The sequence below is a fragment of the Lontra canadensis genome, unplaced genomic scaffold (genome assembly GCF_010015895.1).
Source record: "Lontra canadensis isolate GAN:19392208 unplaced genomic scaffold, GSC_riverotter_1.0 scaffold1, whole genome shotgun sequence".
Lineage (NCBI taxonomy): Eukaryota > Metazoa > Chordata > Mammalia > Carnivora > Mustelidae > Lontra > Lontra canadensis.
This window is the reverse complement of record NW_022630995.1, coordinates 14,981,920-15,001,540: the sequence shown is the minus strand read 5'-3', so window position 1 is coordinate 15,001,540 and position 19,621 is coordinate 14,981,920. Positions and strand designations below refer to the sequence as shown.

The 19,621-nt window shown below is 33.5% G+C and overlaps 1 protein-coding gene across 5 annotated transcripts in view; it reads right to left on the bottom strand.

Moving 5' to 3' along the window:
• The window catches only part of EPHA5 (EPH receptor A5), a 342,893-nt gene that overhangs the window by 91,446 nt on the left and 231,826 nt on the right, over window positions 1-19,621 (bottom strand). For all 5 annotated transcript variants that reach the window (XM_032848719.1, XM_032848873.1, XM_032848637.1 and 2 more), the window contains one exon: window positions 5,106-5,230. In XM_032848719.1, the coding sequence (XP_032704610.1) occupies window positions 5,106-5,230 (125 nt within the window). The remainder of the gene's footprint in view (window positions 1-5,105; window positions 5,231-19,621) is intronic.

The following is a 19,621-nucleotide window of genomic DNA, read 5'->3' as shown; positions in this document are numbered from 1 at the left end:
CCTATAAAATTTTACCAAGAAATTTCAATAATTTTCTTCATTCACAAACATTTATTAACTTTCTCCTTTATACTCTAATTGACCCCTTCTATACGCTAGGAATAAGGCAGTAAAAAAAGCAGACAATTTCTTGATGTGTTCCTTTTAAAGGAGGTAAATAGTTTCTATAAACTATTGTAGTTACTGATGGTCTGTGGCTGCTCAAGCTTAAGACTGAATATACAAGACTTTCTCAGTAAGATTATACTATTCACTTTGGCTATAACTGAAGAGTAATTTCAGCAAGAAATGATAAAATATATGTTTATTATTACCTGCATTTTGTTTAAAGAGAAGTTGGTTTAAATATCTAGACAAAACTAAAGATTCTGGTATATTTGATATAATTAGGATTTTTACGTAAAATATTAACATTTATAACGTAAAGTAAGAGGTTTTTTTGTTTGTTTTTAAAAAAAGCACAGAATTTCAGGGTTAGAATTCAAGCCATGCTATTGTCTAAGGAAGTGTGCAAATGTGAATATACAACTTAACCTCAGTTTTTTCTTCTTTAAAATGGGATAAAATTATTTATTAAGAGCATTGTAAGCAATAGACACGGAGACAGAGATGATATATGGAGCACCCAGCAAATCTCCACAACATAACCAGTTCTAGGTAAATTTGAGTCCTGTAGCAAGATGGTAAATTTAAAGTAAATTTAATAAAAAGAAAAAAAATTAAAATTTTGTTGTAAACTCCTAACTATTGAAGTTACAATTAATATGTCTTGTAAAATTATTAGAAGCTGACACTTCTGCCAGATTGGGGGTGGGGGCATTACAGGGAAACTGGCATGCTGCTCCTTGAAATATTGGATGATCTAATAACAATTGCATAAAATCACACAACACTCTGATTTCTATATTAACATGTATGACTAAGTGGTTTCTTCTCTGAGTTCTAATTTTGCGTTCTCTTTCTGGGTCAATTGAAATCTATAGTAACAGAGGGACTCACCAAAGCATACAACGAAGGGATGGAAAACCATAAATACACATTCTGAGTTACTTAAGCATCTTCCAAAATTTGCTTCTGTTCCACTCTTTTCAGTCACAGTAGTATTATAATTTCCTTTTTATCACAAACCCTATATATACATCTTCAACACCCACGACCACCAGGCTGCCAGATCCTGGTCAGGGCAATGGCTTTTGCTGCCTTCATGCTCCCACTGAGCAAATGAGCTACATTCCCCAGCTGCTTAGCAAACACTGTTCACATGCAGGGAGGGGAGGGCTTCAGCAGAAGGAGCCAGCTGGCAAACACCCTGCCAAGGGGCAGCTTCCCTTTGCCTCTGCCTTTAATTAAGAGATGGCAATGGGCCCATCACCATGCAGGAGCAGAGAGGCCCAATGACCTCTATTAGAGCAGGGCAATGGCAGGCAGTAATGCCAGCTGGCAAATGCAGAAGCCCTGGAAAGCTCTGCCACCTGTGTCTGGACAAGAGCCATCCAATAAAATGGCGGTAGCCTCTGAAGGTTCAAAATGAGCTCTGGAAACCTATCAGGACCCGCACCTCAATACATGCTATAAGAGCTCATTATCTTTTTCTTCTTCTTTTTCTTTTCTTTTTTTTTTTTTTCCCAAAAGTATCGAAAACAAACAAACAAAAAAACTTTCATGTCTTTTATTGGTATGCTCAATAATTTTGCTTGGCAAAAAGTTCTTGGAGTTAATATTTTCACTGTAAAAAGGAAAACACTGACCAAGAGAAGTTAATAACTTCCCCCAAATAATATATAAAGGTTTTGCTGCTTTTTAGGAATGTAAGTGGACAACTTACTCTTCATTTACTGAGACTATATAGAAATAATTTCCTAAGTTATTTTTTTCTTAGGCTGAGTTATAAAAATAATAGAATGTATAACACAGCATTGAATGTAAGATATTAAATATAAAGTTAAATTTTCATGAAATAAGTATAATTTAAAAAATTGAACTATGAAGGAAATAATTCCACAATATGGTTAAAATTCATTAGAAGGAATATTAAGAGAAAAGGACTTTGCCTATCATTTGTTGAAAAACTGTTTCACTTAAAGAAAAAATTATAAATCCTTGCTTTTATTGAGTATTATGCATATGAGACTCACGCACATGCTGGTAACAGTAAAAACAATGAAAGATTACTCATAAGAGGAAAAAAATAGGATAATTTCATTAGAAACAAAAAAGAAACCAGACATTTGGTCCTTTGGTCCAGCTAGTTGCTTTAGGGGAAAACCATACCAAAAAAAAAAAAAAAAAAAGACATCAAATTTTAGTCTTCTTGCTGTTGAAGTTTATTTCATCTACAATATATATTCAAATACAGAGTTTTGGTGAGTAGTAGTCAAAAGTTTTTTAGATACTCCCTTTTTTAATTTATTTTTTAAAGTAGGCTCAATGCTCAATTTGGGACTCAAACTCACAACCCCAAGATCAAGAGCTGTGTGCTCCACTGACTAAGCCAGCCAGCACCCTAGTACATCATTATTTTTAAATGTCATTATACATTTCAACTTCTTTTGAAATCAACTTCAATTACAATAAAAATTTGAAACTCAGAATACTTACAAAAAATCAGTTTATGTTACATATGTATATATATCCTGTTTTTCAATAGTATACAGTAATAAAATTTATAAAACAATGAATAAGGATGTAAACTTTGATTTAACAAATTATTTTGGATACAGGGTGTGTTTAGATTGTAGAGCTCTAGAATTTAAAATGCAGTTTCGAGTACTACTCCCAGAGAAACAAGAATCAATAGGGAATATTAATGACACAATATTTTACTTGATTTGTCTTATTTTTTATAATAAATACTGTAAACCATATCCCAAAATAGTTTTTTGGTTTTTTTTAAGATTTTATTTTTCAGTATTCTCTACACCCAGCATGGGTCTTGAACTCATAATTCTGAGACCAAGAATTGCATGCTCCACTGACTGAGCTAGCCAGGTGCCCCTACACCAACATAGTTTTGTCTCATAGGTATTGTATTAGGACATTCTTGGTGAATAATATATTTGATAATACATTTTTCTTTATGAAATAGAAGTATCTTCATTTATGTTCCCTAATGATTCAATAGTTATTTGTAATGCTACCAGCAAGTCATTCCTAAAAGGATTACTGAGTAATCCTTCAAAAGTAATAATCTGTTATTTATTTACCTATTTATAAAATCAGTATAAGAACTTAACACAGGCATTCAAAACCTAGAAAGGATATGTAGACATTTCCACTGTCCCGCTGTTCCCACCACTACTGTTTTATTATCATTATCTTCACACAGGTAATTGTTAAATCAATGAATAAAGAAACCATTTTTAGAAAAAAAAACAAACCTATAATGCTATGCATTATTTAATGTATTTCAATGTATTACCTATACTCTTTCATCTATGCATATACACAAAATGTTGAATTTTTAAATAACTTTCATTAATAGAATATAAGTATTTTTCCTGGTATTTTTGCATCAGTACAAGGAGAACCATTTATCCCCCTCTCTTTTCCAATGTGCTAACAAGGACAATTTCTCTGGGATGGCAAAGTTTTTAACTTCTTCCTAACCTCTTCACTATTCACTCTAACAGAAAGACTGATTGCTCCATGAGTTTAGGGAAAGCAATTGAGCACATGTGGCTGGGTCTTTTCCTTTTCTTTCCAGATCTGCTTCTCTGCATATGTTTGTAATGTTTTCTGCTCCTACTTTCATAGGAATCATACTCTTGAGTCAGAGTTCCCTACCCACCAGTCAGAGTCTCGTTTGAGCACTCGTCTATCTTTATCTCCTCTGTTAGAAGCCCTGTTGTTCTAAGTAGTGTATGCCATTCAGATCCAGACTGTATAAAAATCAAAGTAAAATGGAGGTGGGAGATATAGGAAGACCCATGGGGACTACCTATCTAAGCTATATACTATAGTTCCTCTTTAGAAGTTTTTGTTCACCTTTATTTTCCATCTGTCTTATTTCTTTGTCAATAGCTCACTTGGTTGTGGATTCAGAAAATAGAAAAATGAATAATTGATGCCTTTATTTTTTTTTAAAGATTTTATTTATTTATTTGTCAGAGAGAGAGATAGAGCACAAGCAGGGAGAGTGGAAGAAGGAGAAGCAGGCTCCGTACTGAGCAGGGAGCCCGATGCGGAACTCAATCCCAGGACCCCGAGATCATGACCTGAGCTGAAGGCAGTCGCTTAACCAATTAGGGGCACCAACCAGGCACCTCTAATTACTGCCTTTAAAACTCAAGAACTTTTATGGAAAAACATGCAAGAGTAGACCTAAGAGACAACTCCAGAAAGAAGAAATTAAGAAAATGTAGGGAATGGGAGGCATACATTTTTGCTTTTATGTCTTCTCATTTTTAAATGCAGTTTATAGGGCACCTGGGTGGCTCAGTGGGTTAAAGCCTTTGCCTTCAGCTCAGGTCATGATCTCAGGGTCCTGGAATCGAGCCCTGCATCGGGCTCTCTGCTCATCAGGGAGCCTGCTTCCCCCTCTCTCTCTGCCTGCCTCTCTGCCTACTTGTGACCTCTCTTTCTGTGTCAAATAAATAAATAAAATCTTTAAAAATAAATAAATAAAACGCAGTTTATAATACAGTATCAGGTTCTTTATATGGATTTTAAAGTTATGCTTTATATTCACATCTGATCTACCCATACCTCCTTAAGAGCATAGGTATTAGGCAGGGTTAAGGGCTATAGCCATATGTATTTTTCCTTGTAGTACACGGCAGTCGGGACTGAAGTTCAAGAACTGAAGCAGTTACAACACTTTCAAAATGTTCTATGACTTCATCTTTTAATGTTGTGAAACCTAGTTAAGCTGATGTTAGACTATGTGGCAGTAGTCCGGCAGCACAAACTATCTGGCAGTAGCAGAACAGAGCGCTCCCTATACATTTCTGGCCTCCATAATCATGACTGCAGAATCAATTGTCATTGATTTACACATAAAATTGCAACATGCTTTTCTAAAAATTGGATAATTGCAGTTGCTAAAGTGAAAAAAGAAAAAGAAGCGGAAGAAGATAAAAGGACATTCTTTATCTTATTACTCTTACCTTTTCAAAATATTTGATTTCGTACTCTAGGATGATTCCATTTGGACGATCTGGCTCTTGCCAAGACAAAGAGATGCTGTTTTTTGCAATCTTCCCCTTTTTCACATTGGTGACTGGAGAGGGAGCTGCAAAATAGTGTAAATACAGAGTTGCAGGATTAACAGAGCCCTGAAATTACAATGAGATATAATGTAGCATAATACTACATTAACAATTTAACAAGAACTACATAAACAAGTAAACTTTCTTTTAACCTAAAAACAATTTTACTTTCTTTACATAATAAAAAGTTCTAGAGATTATAAAATGTTTTACAAATATAAATCAAGTATCCTGAGAATTTTCTTAAAACTATAGTCATATAGAATCATAAGTGTACATTTTCTCTATGAAGTTTAGAAACATAAATGAACTATCTTATTTTTCTTACAGAATAAAGACATTCCTGATGAACTTATATATCGTCCATGTTTCTAAAGTTATTGGCACTGCATAACATATATCCTATTATGCTAGTTCACATGATTTTATATATATATATATGTATATATATATGTATGTATATATATACATAAAACCACTTTTTCACAACATTTAGGCTCTTTATTTTTTTAATCATGTGGGTGCTATAGTCAATAAAATCATCAGTTAAATATAGTGGGGGTTGCTTTCAAAAATATATTATTAAACTTGCAGTATTTCTTGAAAATAACAGTAGATAAGATAAAAATTTTCTTAATCTGAAAGTTTTTCCTCTAAGGAACAATAAAAAAATGTGCACTCCCACAATATAATATTAGAATTCCTAGCCACAACAATTAGGCAAGAAAAAGAAATAAAGGCATCCAAATTGGAAGAAAGTAAAAATGTCATTATTTGCAGATAACATGATACTATATATATATATATATATAAAGCTAAAGACTCTACCAAAAAACCTGCCAAAATTAATAAATTATTTTAGTCAAGTTGCAGGATACAAAATTAATATACAGAAATCTGTTGTGTTTCTATACTTTAATCATAAACTAACAGAAATAGAAATTAAAAGGACAATCACATTTACAAATACATTAGAAAGGATATATATCTAGGAATAAATTTAACCAAAGATGTGAAAGACCTGTATTCTGAAAACTATAGACACTGAAGAAAGAAATTAAAGACAACACAAATAAATGGAAAGATATGCTATGCTCATGGGTTGGAGGAATTAATACTTTTTAAATGTCCATACCATCCAAAGCAATTTACAAATTCAGTCTACACCCTACCAAAATACTAATGAAATTGTTTGTATAACTATAACAAATAATCCTAAAGTATGTACAGAATCACAAAAAAACCTAAATAGACAAAGCAGTCTTGAAAAAGAATAAAGAACTCAGAGTATCACACTACTTGATCTCAAACTATACTTCTAGGCTATAGTAATCAAAATAGTATGATATTGGAAGAAAAACAGACACATAGACTATGGAATGGATAGAATAGAAAGTCCAGATATAAACCCACAGATATATGGCCAATTAATTTATGATAAATGAAGGAAGAACATACAATGGGAGAAGAACAGTTTTTTTCAATAAGTAATGTTCAGAAAATTGGACTGTCACATGGGAAAGGATGAAACTGGACTATTATGTTATACACAAAAATTAATTTAAAATGAATCAAAGACTTGAATGTAAGATTCAAAACATAAAACTCCTAGAAGAAATATAGGCAGTAATCTCTTTGACACTCTTCTTGTGATATTTTTTTAGATATGACTTCTCTGGCAAAAATAACAAAAGCAAAAATCTATTAAAAAAAAAAAAAGGACTGCATCAAACTAACCTTTGCACAGTAAAAGAAATCATTGACAAAATGAAAAGGCAACATACTGAATGATAGAAGATATTTGAAAACCATGTATCTTATAGTTGATATCAAAATATATAAAGAATTCATACAACTCAATAACAACAACAATAACAAAAAACACCTGATTTAAAAAATGGGCAGAGGATCTGAGTAAATATTTTTCCAAAGAGGACACATAGATATGCCTGTCAACAGGCATATGAAAAGATGCTCGGTGTCACTAATCACCAGAAAAATGCAAATCAATACCACAAAAGACACTGCCTCACACCTGTCAGAGTGAGTATTATCACAAAGACAAGAAATAACAAGTGTTGACAAGGATGTGAACAAAAGGGAACCCTTGAGCACTGTTGGTGGATAAGTTGGTCCAGCTGCTATGAAAACAAAATGGAGATTCCTCAAAAAATTAAAAATAAAACTACTATAACATCTAGCAATTCCTCTTCTGGGTATCTTTCCAAAAAAGAATGAAAACACTAATTTCACAAGATATATATACCCCTATTTCATTACAGATTATTTATAATAGCCAAGACATGGAAGGAACCAAAGTATCCATCAATAGATGAATAGAAATATAAGATACTGTATACATTTATGTGATATATATGTTATATACCTGTAGAAATACACTCACCCACCCACACATATACACAACGGGATATTACTTAGCCACAAAAAAAACCCAAAAACAAAAACAACTAAATCTTATGACAACATGGATGGATCTAATAGGTAGTATACCAAGTGAAATAAGTCCTACAGAGAAAGACAAGTACTATATAATTTCACTTATATGTGGAGCTGAAAAAACCAAAACAAACTAACAAAACAGAAACAGAATCACAGTTACTGAAAATAAACTAGCTGTTGCCAGAGAGCTGGGAGAGGGGGAGACAGATGAAATAGGAGAAGGGGATTGGGAGGTATCAACTTACAGTTATAAAATAAGTAAGTTAGAGATGCAATGTACAGCACAGGGAATAGAATCAATAATACAGCAACAATTTCGTGTGGTGACAGATAATAACGACCTATCATGGTGATCATTTTGTAATGTATAAAAAATATTAACTCACTATCTTGTGCACCTGAAACTAATATAATATTGCATGTCAGTTATTGTTTAATAAAAAAGAAACATTTTCTTTCATTTCCAGCTCTCCCAAGTATTTTATTAGAAGTCACAAATACTTACGATGTTCATTGCTATCTGTCAGTGCCTATTGAATGACTTTTGATGAAAAAAAAAAATCTGTGCTATTTTAATGTGTCTGGATTTCAAACATATGAATATTTGATTCAACATCTGTTTCGTCAATCTGTAGAGATTTGTATAGATTCTGGGTTTGACAATACAAATATGTATTGACTAATATTTTTCTTGATGTAGATGATCTTTATTTGTGTAATTTTTAGCTTTGATTAAGAGAAACCATCATGCACTAGTGGATGGTGTGTGTGTGTGTGTGTGTGTGTGTGTGTAGAGAGAGTAATAATGTATATTATATAATATGTATATATTATGTATATTATAATGCACATATAAGGTAGAAAAGATGCCAGTGATAGTGAGTAGTGTATAGCCCTAACTGAACAGTATTAAACATGTGGTGAGATTAAATTACATATATATTAATTATATATAATTTATATATGTAGAATGTATATAGATAATATATCACGCATATAGATAATATATTACATAGCATTATATAGGTGTGTCTATATATGCATATATATGTGTGTGTGTGTGTGTGTGTGTGTGTGTGTGTATATATATATATATATATATATAATTTATTCACTCAAGATTAGAAGACAAATCCAGAATTGCATACAAGGATCAACATGGTCCGGCACCTTGCATCTTTTCTCACTTCATCTCCTGCTAACTGTGCCCTGGCTTTCTGTTCTTAGGCAACTTCAGACACACTTTGGCCGAAGACCTTTGTACAAGCATTTTATCATTCTATCATTCTATCTTTGTACAAGTTTCTCACCCTGACTTCTCTGGGGTCTCTCCTTCTCCTATGGTTTTCTCCTTTCCTGTCCACCCTGACTGAGGTAACTATCCCCACCTTCCCCCCCTCTCCTCACCATGCCCTCTGCTCCTTTGGGGTTTTATTTTTCTTCTTAACTCTTGCCCTTGCACTACCTGATATACATATCTGAAATACAAATTTGCTTTTTTCGATCCTCTCAAGTAGAATGTAATTTTTATAAGGACAGGGATATTGTTTATTTTATTCACTGCTAAATTCCTAGATCTAAAACAATGCCTGAGACAGAGGAGGGTCCAATAAGTATGTATGGAATGAATGGTAAAAATCAAAGTAATACATACAAAATCTTTTAAAAGGTTTAAGCCTTTTAAAATAAAAATTACTTTAAATGTCAACAAAATTAACTATGAAACTCAAGGGTCAAGTATGTCTTTTAATAAAACTAAAATAAATAAAAACAGATATGACCTGTAGGAGAGAAAAATTAGCTGTCTAGTGTTTTATATACCAACAGGGTGATAATGACTTTGGTACTTCAATGTGTACTTTTATTCTTTCAATCACAGAGTTTTGTGATACTTGGGCTCAGAGGGTTCATATTTTCAGCTTTATCTTGTTTTCTTAAACATGTCCAGTTCCTCAGAATTTTCTGCATACTACAGAACCATATAAAACCAAAATTGTCTAAAATTATGCATATAATTTTAGTGTGCATATAAAACCAAATTGTCTAAAATTATCTTGAAATTGCATTTTGTTTATCTGTATGGAAATTATAATTGACTGGTAATTCTCACAGTCATATTTTTATATAGGGTCAAAGTTTTGATTGATTTCCTAGTGAGGGAAAAGTCATCTTGTATTTGCCACTATGGACAGAGCATCAAGAAGACATGGAAACAAGAAAGAGCAAGCTATGGGCCCCATAGTTCATACAGTATCTGTAGCAATGTAGCAAATATACTCAAGTAGCAACAGTAACAAGTTGATGGTAGGGCCACTTTTCTATTCATGAATTGAATTTAACATGTATGCTCCAGGGACACCTAGGTGGCTCAGTCAGTTAAGTGTCTGCCTTCTGCTCCGGTCAGGATCCTGGCATCCTGGGGTAGAGCCCCATATCTGGCTCCCTGCCTGCTTCTCCCTCTCCTTCTGCTTGCCTCGTCTGCTTGTGATAACTCTCTCTCTCTCTCTCTTTCTCTCTCTCAAAAATAAATAAATAAAATCTTTTAAAAAATTTAAAAAAAGTATGCTCCATGAAGGTAGGGATTAATTTGGTTTCGTTTTTTACTATAAAAAAATTACCAGAAAATTACTTTGTATCTAAAAACTTAAGAAATATTTTTTGAATGGGTGCATGACTGAATGAATGGAAAATACATAATGTATCATTCAAAACAGTTTGCTTCATAAGCATGGGATAGGATCTTATTTGGGGATTTGTGTTTTATTTTAAAAACAATTCTTTGGGGCACCTGGGTGGCTCAGTCAGGCATCTGCTTTTGGCTCAGGTCATGATCCTGATCCGGATCCTGGGGTCCTGGGATTGAGCCCTGCATTGGGCTCCCTGCTCAGCGGGAATCTGTTTCTCCCTCTGCCTCCGCCCCTCCCCCACACTGCTCTACTTATGCTCTCTCTCTCTCCCCCCTCTCTCTAATACATAAATAAAATCTTAAAAAAAAACTCAATGCTTTAATAAAATAACCATTTCAAAGTGAAGCTATCAAATAAATATTAACATATATAACCAGTTTGAAGTGGAATACTTTGTTATTTACTTATACCCATCAAAGTTAAACAGAAATCGTGTAGCTTTCAAAGACTGCTTGATTTAAAACAAAACAATACAAAACAAAAAAACATTGTTTTCCAAACTCAGTTTTCTCAGAGGCTAAAAGGTATTCTTTAAAGCTTGGTCAGGATGGAGAGAGAAGACCATACTCAGGTTAGAATAGTTCAGGAACAAACTTCAGTGAAACAATTCCTCTCTGACAATACTATCTCTGCCTCATTCGGGTAAAGCTGATGAAAGTGGGGACCACTGACAGCTCCCAAGAACATAATGATGATGTACAAATTGTGAATGGCAGTGCTTTACTTTTGTAAAGTATTCTACGGATATTATGCACATTAAAACAACTGTAACCAGATTTGTCAGCATCAAGGGCATGTTTAATTTATCTTAGTCATCTTCCCCAGTGATACCTTTCACTCTACCCGCTGAACCTTTTATTAAGTGAGCCAGGAACAAAATGAGAATGATGACTTAGAGCATTTCTGCTTGTGAAATTTTGTTGGATGATGTTAAATCATACAACCATTACTGGCATAGGGTAGGAATCACAAAAATACTAAAGAAACCAAGTTGTGATTAGAACAAAATAATTTACATAAATTCTGCATTTCACATTTTGGATCTGTGGAAACATTCCAAATTGTTTCTGCATTACAGCTTCTATAGTGGAGATGATCTTTAAGAACCAGTGTAATAAATATGCAAGATGGTCATCTATCAGGCTAGAAATAGTTCCCATTCCCATAGGCTAATGTTTTTGTCTGTTTGCTCAACCCTTTTTTTTTTTTTACTTTAAAATAGTTTTACACTTATAGAAAGATTATGAAGAGAGTATAAAAAGTTCCCATATATCCCACACCTAGTGTCTCCTATTAGGAATATCTTACAGTAGCATATATAATACATCTGTCACAATTAATGAAAATATTGACACATTATTATTAACTAAAGTCCACTTACTTAGTTTTTACCTATTACTCTTTATCTGTCCCAAGATTCCATCCAACATACCATATTACCAGGCATAGTCAACACATCTTAGGATCCTCTTGGTTGGAATAATTTCTCAGACTGTCTGAGTTTGTGATCTTGACATTTTGACTGGTTAAGTATTAGACTATCTCTCAATTGTTATTGATGTGATGTTTTTCTCATGATTAGACTGGAGTTATGAGTTTTGGGGGAAAGACTACAAGGGTAAAACTCCATTTCATTATGTCATATTAAGGATACACACTATCAGCATGACATCACTATTAGGTTAACCTTGTTTGCCTGATGGTAGTAGTGTTAATCAGGTTTCTCCACTGTAAAATTATTCTTTTTTCCAGTTTCCTGTAATCTCTGGAAGGAAGTCACTATGTGCAGCTTGAACTTAAGGAGTGAGGAATTACACTCCACCTCCTTGCGGCGGGAGTATTTGCATAAATTATTTATTCTGCATAGGAGATTTGCCCATTCTTCCTTATTTGTTTTGTTTGTTTATTTAATCATGTATTTTTTAAAGACTTTTATTTATATTTGACTGAGATATCACAAGTAGGCAGAGAGGCAGGCAGAGAGAGAGGAGGAAGCAGGCTCCCTGGTGAGCTCCCTGGTGAGCAGAGAGCCCAATGTGGGGCTCAATCCTAGGACCCTGAGATCATGACCTGAGCCGAAGGCAGAGGCTTAACCAATTGAGCCACCCAGGTGGCCCTAATCATATATTTATATCAATATGGACACATAGATTTTTTTTTTTACATTTTGATATAAAATCTAGTGCTTTATTTTGTAACTCAGATTGTTAAAGCTTTGACAACTGATTACTCTTTCAGTTAGCTCCTATGTCTCTTTGACATACCCCTATCACTGTGGTTTTGTTAGTTTACTCCCCCGCGCTGATAGTTTTTTTTTATTGTTGTTTTTTTGTTTGTTTGTTTGTTTTTTAAGTATCTGTCATTTACTGTCCCAATTCTAGAATCAGTCCTTTCTCCTAGGAGTGTTGGCTTCATTTATCAGAGAATGTTTTTAGAAACCAAGATCTAGATGTGTTTCTTCTTACAGGGTGCCATTGCTTCTTCTTCTGTTACAAAGCTGGGAAATAAATGTGTTTACATCAACCTGTGTATATCTATAAATATATAAATATGTATATACATATATATGTATATTAAGGCAAACGTAAGTATATACTGATATTACCAACTCTAACCAGTTGCTACACAGGTTGTTCTCGCTTCCACACTATTTATCTGCAAACTTGCACTCCACCTGCCATTCATTTATTTAATTGTTGAATTCTAGTATATATGTCTAGTGGTTAAAGGATTGCTAACCGATGTCTGTTTGACTTATTGATAATGATAGAATGTAGAAATCCCTAACATCTCAACAGCTCAAGCAATGATATAAAAAACCGTGACATCATTGTAAAGCATGACAACCTAACTCTTCAAATATGGAAACCTAGTTTAAGGCACACTGTCACCACATGGGAAAGAGTGACATGACACACATAGCTTTAAAGTCAAACAAAACCAACTTCTAATCCTCTAGCAGCCAGCCATTTTCTAGCCGTGTGGCCCTATTTAGGTACTTAAGCTCTATGAATGTCCTTTTTATATTTAAATAGTAATTGTGATAAAACTCATCTCTTTGTAAGGTTGAAATATGATTCCATACGTATAATACCAAGTATAAGGTTAGTGCCCCAAAAATACTGTTTGTAATACCATCAGTTGTAAAATAGCAGACAATTGTATAAGAAGACTTCAATGATGGATTCTCCATAACTCCTTAAGCCCTCCAACATGCATGAATCAAAATTATTTGTAGCATCTTTTCTGAACTTGTCACTGCTCTAACTAAAGCCCAAGTACCAATAGAGATAAGATGTCTTTATATTCTATGTCTAGTGAATTTCATGAATCCACAGTAATATAGCTATAGGTAAACTTCCTTGATAATCATAGATTTTTATTGCGTGAAAATGTATTGAATTTTTAAGTGTCAAAATGACTAATAGTTCACTTAGTATAAAATGTATATAAAAATGTCTTTAAAAGAGGTTGATGAAAACATAAAACTTAATTGTGTTAAATGGAAGAAAAAAATACCATTCATCCATCACTAACCAATCCTATTTGTGTAGACAAAAATAAATTATAGGTCGAATCACCTATTGGTTACTTGTATTTAAAAAAATAATATATCTCCAAAAAATAAAATTAAAAAATAACATATCTTCATGCATTTGACTTATTTACCTCTATTTGGGGTCTTAAAGCTTTGAGAAAAATAGACAACACTGAAATCCTCAGTCTGTGACAGTCCATGAATGTGTTAAAACTTCTTCAGATGGCACTTCTTTCATTTTCCTACAAAAGTCCCTCCACATGAATAATGTATTAGTTTTTTTTGCATACAACTTTTAAAAAAATACAATATCTAGTATTTGATTCCAAGGTCAAAGTGTGCCCAGGTGGGTTGTCACTATCTGCCAGCTGGAAACCACCACTTATCTCTGCCATGCACTATTCACCATGTTTAGGAGCTTGTTATCCAGGCAGGTCTGGGCCAGTTCTTCCTAAAAATACAGATTATTGGGGCGCATGGGTGGCTCAGTCAGTTAAGCAGCTGCCTTAGGCTCAGGTCATGATCCCAGGGTCCTGGGATCGAGTCCCACATTAGGCTCCCTGCTCAGCAGAGAGCCTGCTTCTGCCTCGCCCTCTGCCTGCCGCTCTGCCTACTTGTGCTCTCTATTTCTCTGTCAAATAAATACATACATAAATAATATTAATTTAAAAAAGGAAAAACAGATTATTAGGTTTCTTTCCAGGAAATTCTGACTCAAGTGGCCAGACTCAGGTCAAGGATTCCCTACTTTTAATAAATAGTCTCTAATTGAATCATTTTCCTAGCGAAGTTTGGGAATGACTAAAGGTAAACTATGCTAGGATTCATTCTCCATTTAATAAAATTATATAAACTTAATAAGCTGAAGTCAGAAGCTGGGTCAGTGTTGACGTCTTGTGAACTGCTGTTGTCTTGAACCTTCAGCTCACTGTTACTGTTATCTCCTGGTCCCTGTTACCATATTTGCCTTTCTTCATTTGGGTATTATTCTTCTTATATTTGATAGTTTCCTGATCCAGTAGTAGTTTATGTAAACTGCTTTGTTTGTTCATTTTACATGGAATCTAGTTAAGTCCAACAAGAGTATAATCTCCATAAAATCTGAAAAGTCTTGTGTCTTTTTCATTAGACCTGGTTAGTCATTAGAACAGTCTCTGGACGATACTAGATCCTTAAAGTCTTTGGTGAGTAAGAATGCAAATGGACAACGATTTTCTTTCTGTTGCAATAGATGTGTTTGCATTTTTTAGAGTGTTAAGTAAATGAAGTCATATTGTATGCATTTTTTTTTTTAACTGGCTTACCAAAAGACATGAGGAAACTTGGGAGAAGTGGATATGCTCACTGTCTTGTTTGTGGTGATATTTCATAGATGTATACAAACATTAAAATTTATCAAATTGTGTGCTGTCTGTGCAGTCTCTTATACATCAGTTTTATAGCAACAAGGCTGCTAAAGTGTACATGTTTGTGTCTGTGTATGTTGGAAATGACAACTTCTTATAACTTATAACTGCTTCCATCCTTCTTGACTATACCATGATTTTTCTCCTAATTAGACTCTCTTTCAAATCTTCCATGCCTCGAGTAATTTCTTGTAAGAATGGGTAATTATGTCTTTGTTCCTTGTGTAGACTGAAATAAATATTATGAAAATGAATGACCACAATCTCTCTCTGTGGACTTGATTTTTTTTTCCTTTGTACTGTACCATACTTTGATGGTACAATATAAAGGAAAATTGCAAATGTACAATAAGTTATAATAGATTCATAACTTAAAATCAATTCTAATAAAACTGAATAGCAAATTTTTCAATAAATTCACGCAAAATAGAATGAAGGTAAAATAGGAAGAACACTAGATAACCTAATCACTAACAAACTGAAACTATATCATTTTCTATCCTCTTATCATGAGCAAGTATGACCATGATCTGTTGAACTTGATTCATCCTGAAGTTAAATAAACTGAGGCTATTTCATAATTCCCGTTGGATCCCAATCTTGTATTGGTGCCATCTGTTGGACAGGAATGTCCACACTGTGGGCCACTTTGAGCCATTTCTACTTCCATAATTAGGCTGGCACACTGCAAACATACTAGAGCTCTCCCAAAAATGACAAAAATGCATCAAACTGAGCGTTTAGAACATTTGAGTTAATATTTGGATAGTGCTGAGAACAATGCCTGAGAAGAGCAGAAACTACGTCAGTTTTAGAGTTTTAGCGTACATATCTATTATTCAGAACTAAGAAAATAAGTCTAGTAATTATATTTTTTAAATAAGTGAGAAACACTGTTGAATTAAATTATAAATATATTGAAAGTTAAAAATATATCTAAAGTTGTTAAAATGGAAAAGGCAGATATTTTGAAATACATACACATCCACTAAATGTTATACCATATATCTTGTATTCTGTATTATATAGAGGATATAAATTATACATATATGTATATATATAAACACTTATTCTATAATTAATATATACGTATCACCACATTATCATTTGATACCATGGGACAAGGAAAATAAGTGCAGTGCCTTCTCAACACACCTGGTATCCATGCTCTCTTCTAAAGAAAGAGGATATTTAGTGGTTTCTTTATCAAATAAAAATTCAATCTGCTCATTCAGACAAAACCTACAATCACTTCATTTTAAGAACCTGTGACTGGATCTTTTGATATATGATCTTAGTGAAGATTTGAAAGACCATTCCACAAAAACCTGGCTTTAAATGTCAGTAGTTTTAGAGACATAATATCCTTGTTTTTTTATGTGTGGTTTTTTTGTTTGTTTGTTTTTTGTTTTTTGTTTTTTAAAGAACCTATGAACTAAAATGTCCCATTAGGTAGAACATTTTTTTTTTCAGACTTAAAAATTGTAAGATATTGAAAATTAATTGTTTTCAGTGGGAAAGAAAAGCAACTTAATTGCAAAGAAGTAATTTTTGGCATGATCAGTCTTCCTGGTATTAAACCATATGCTTCAAATATCATTTTGAAGTCATATTCACAATGATGTTAATTAGAAAAAAATGGGAATAATAAAAATAATGAACTATGCACTGGCATTTATTGTCACCATTTTCCAAAACAATCATGCAAATCACAAAAACAAATATTAAATATAACAATGTGTAAAATGACAACTTGCCTCTGTCTGATAATGAAATTAATCCCACATCAAATAAATTATCATACAATGTGTTTTCCATTTATTGCTTACTACCCTCTAATAGAATTTGTAGTATACAAAGTGGACTTCACGTCAATGATTATTTACTCTCAATAATCACAGTATCCATTTTATAAGAAACAGAGTTTCAACAATTTCTATAGTACCCTTTTAAAGTAAAATGAAGTTATATCTAGTAAATAATGTGGCACATTGGAAAACTTTAATCAGCATGGTATTATTCACTTATATTATATTCAAGGAAATATAGCCTGATATATAATTTTCAGTCTTATTTATCCATATTAAACCTCAACTAAAGGTATGCAATTGAGTTTTATAGGTGGATAAATAGTAATTAGGTCAATATATTCTTTTTTTTTTAAGATTTTTATTTATTTATTTGACAGACAGAAATCACAAGTAGGCAGAGAAGCAGGCAGAGAGAGAGGGGGAAGCAGGATCCCTGCTGAGCAGAGAGCCCGATGTAGGGCTCGATCCCAGGACCCTGGAATCATGACCTGAGCCGAAGGCAGAGGCTTTAACCCACTGAGCCACCCAGGGGCCCTGGTCAATATACTCTTATAACTCATGCTCATTTTTCATAAAAAATAATCTCTTCTTATAAATCCACATTATAAAAGGTCTTAACCACAGAATAACCCACCAACAATAATAAAGACATACAGTGGAGACTTTAATTCAATTCTTAATTATTTCAAGATTTTCACAATCTAAACTAGTCTGATGTAGCATTTTTCAGGAGCAAAATAAACACATCATAAATGTAAATAACTCATGGTTTTTTTTTTCCTTTGTCACTTACCATTGGTCTTAATTTTATATAGCTATGCAAACAATAAGAATTATTTAATTCAACAAGAATCATGATAATAAGTTATCATTTATTAGTGACTATTTAAAAAAACAGTTTAGATTCCTAGTGTACCATTAAAGTTCAAGACCCTAAGTATCTCCTCTCTTAGGCCATCTGCCAAGACTCCTTTAAAATCTGAAATTGTGCCAGTAGAAACAAACAGAAAAATTAAACATTATGACTACAAAATAACCAGAGAGAACTCAGTGGTACTTATCAGCTGATTTCATAAACATTCCAATCATGGTATCTTTAAATAGTATAATTTCTAGCAGTAACATGACAGCCTGTAACTACCAAAAACTACAAGATTAATGATTACAGCTAGTCAAACTTTTGAAGTCCAGAGGAAAGCCAAATCAAGATATTCTGTTCCAAATTAGTAAAATTATCAGATATTTAATTCCTTGGCCCTTACCATGAGACTAATTTTAGGGACTCAAACTCACACATTCTCCAGGTTGTGGAAAATTTCAGCCAATACTCAAGTTGCACATAAGCCCATTTTTTACTTACAGGGACCACACAGAAATTTTGAAAGCCAACAAAATGCAACACTATACGTTTGTCATCAGAAGTTCCAATGACATAAGGCTCGTATATTTTTGTTCCACTGGAACAGTGGTTTGTGTTTATGTTTACCCAAAAAACAATCCATCCATCCATCCATCCATCCATCCATCCATCCATCCATCAATAACACAGAAATTCTGGCCAAGATGATACATTTTACAAAAGTTCCACTTGGTCACAGATAACTGTGTCTACTCTGAGTTGCATAACGTAAAGCAATGGTTCAAAACAATTTTGTCTAAATTAACACATCTGAAAGAGAGCATTCCAATGTGTGAGAACTCCCTATACATACTCCCATACTGACGAAATCTGGAAATTTTCTTCTGGGACAAAGCCCCAGTATAAATCACGATTGCACAACCATTAGTAGTGCCTCTGTAATGACTTATCTGCATGTGCCTCACCACAGGTAAGATGGACCACAGATTTTGAGCAATTCTGCGCATGCCAGGTGCAATTCAGTCATCTCCACAACTCAGAAATGCCCAGCTAAACCCTTCAAGGCAAATATTATCATGCAGATGGACATGACTATCCTTTACCTTATATATATTTAAAAATATGTATTTCACAAACTTTGATACTTAATAGTAAATACATGATAACTTGCAAGGAGTTACAATAGAACAAGCATTGTCTGCACCATGGAGTCATACAATGGAGATGTGGGGGTTTCATGTAAATCTCTCCTTTTTTGTCCCAGCACATTCCTTTCCCCAAAACTCAAACCACCCACCCTTTCTCTGCCACAGGATCTTTTAAGAGACCCCTAGAGGGAAAAAGATTAGTATCAGAAATTTTCCATTCATCTTCCCTCCTTTCATATTATTACTGAAAAACTAACATGTGTCGGAGACTAGTCACTTGGACTTCTACAATCAACAATTACCCATGTCCTGCTGAGTGATCATAAAACTGGGATATTAAAAATAAATTATTTGGGGGAAATATTATATACCACAGATACAGAAAGTGAAACCATTCCTCTGCAAATCTATTTACCTGCTTCCCAGACTATATAACTCTTGAGTACAGTGAGTGGCCTCATTTGTCTTTGTATCCTCTGTAACTAGAAAGAGAACAAGCACATGT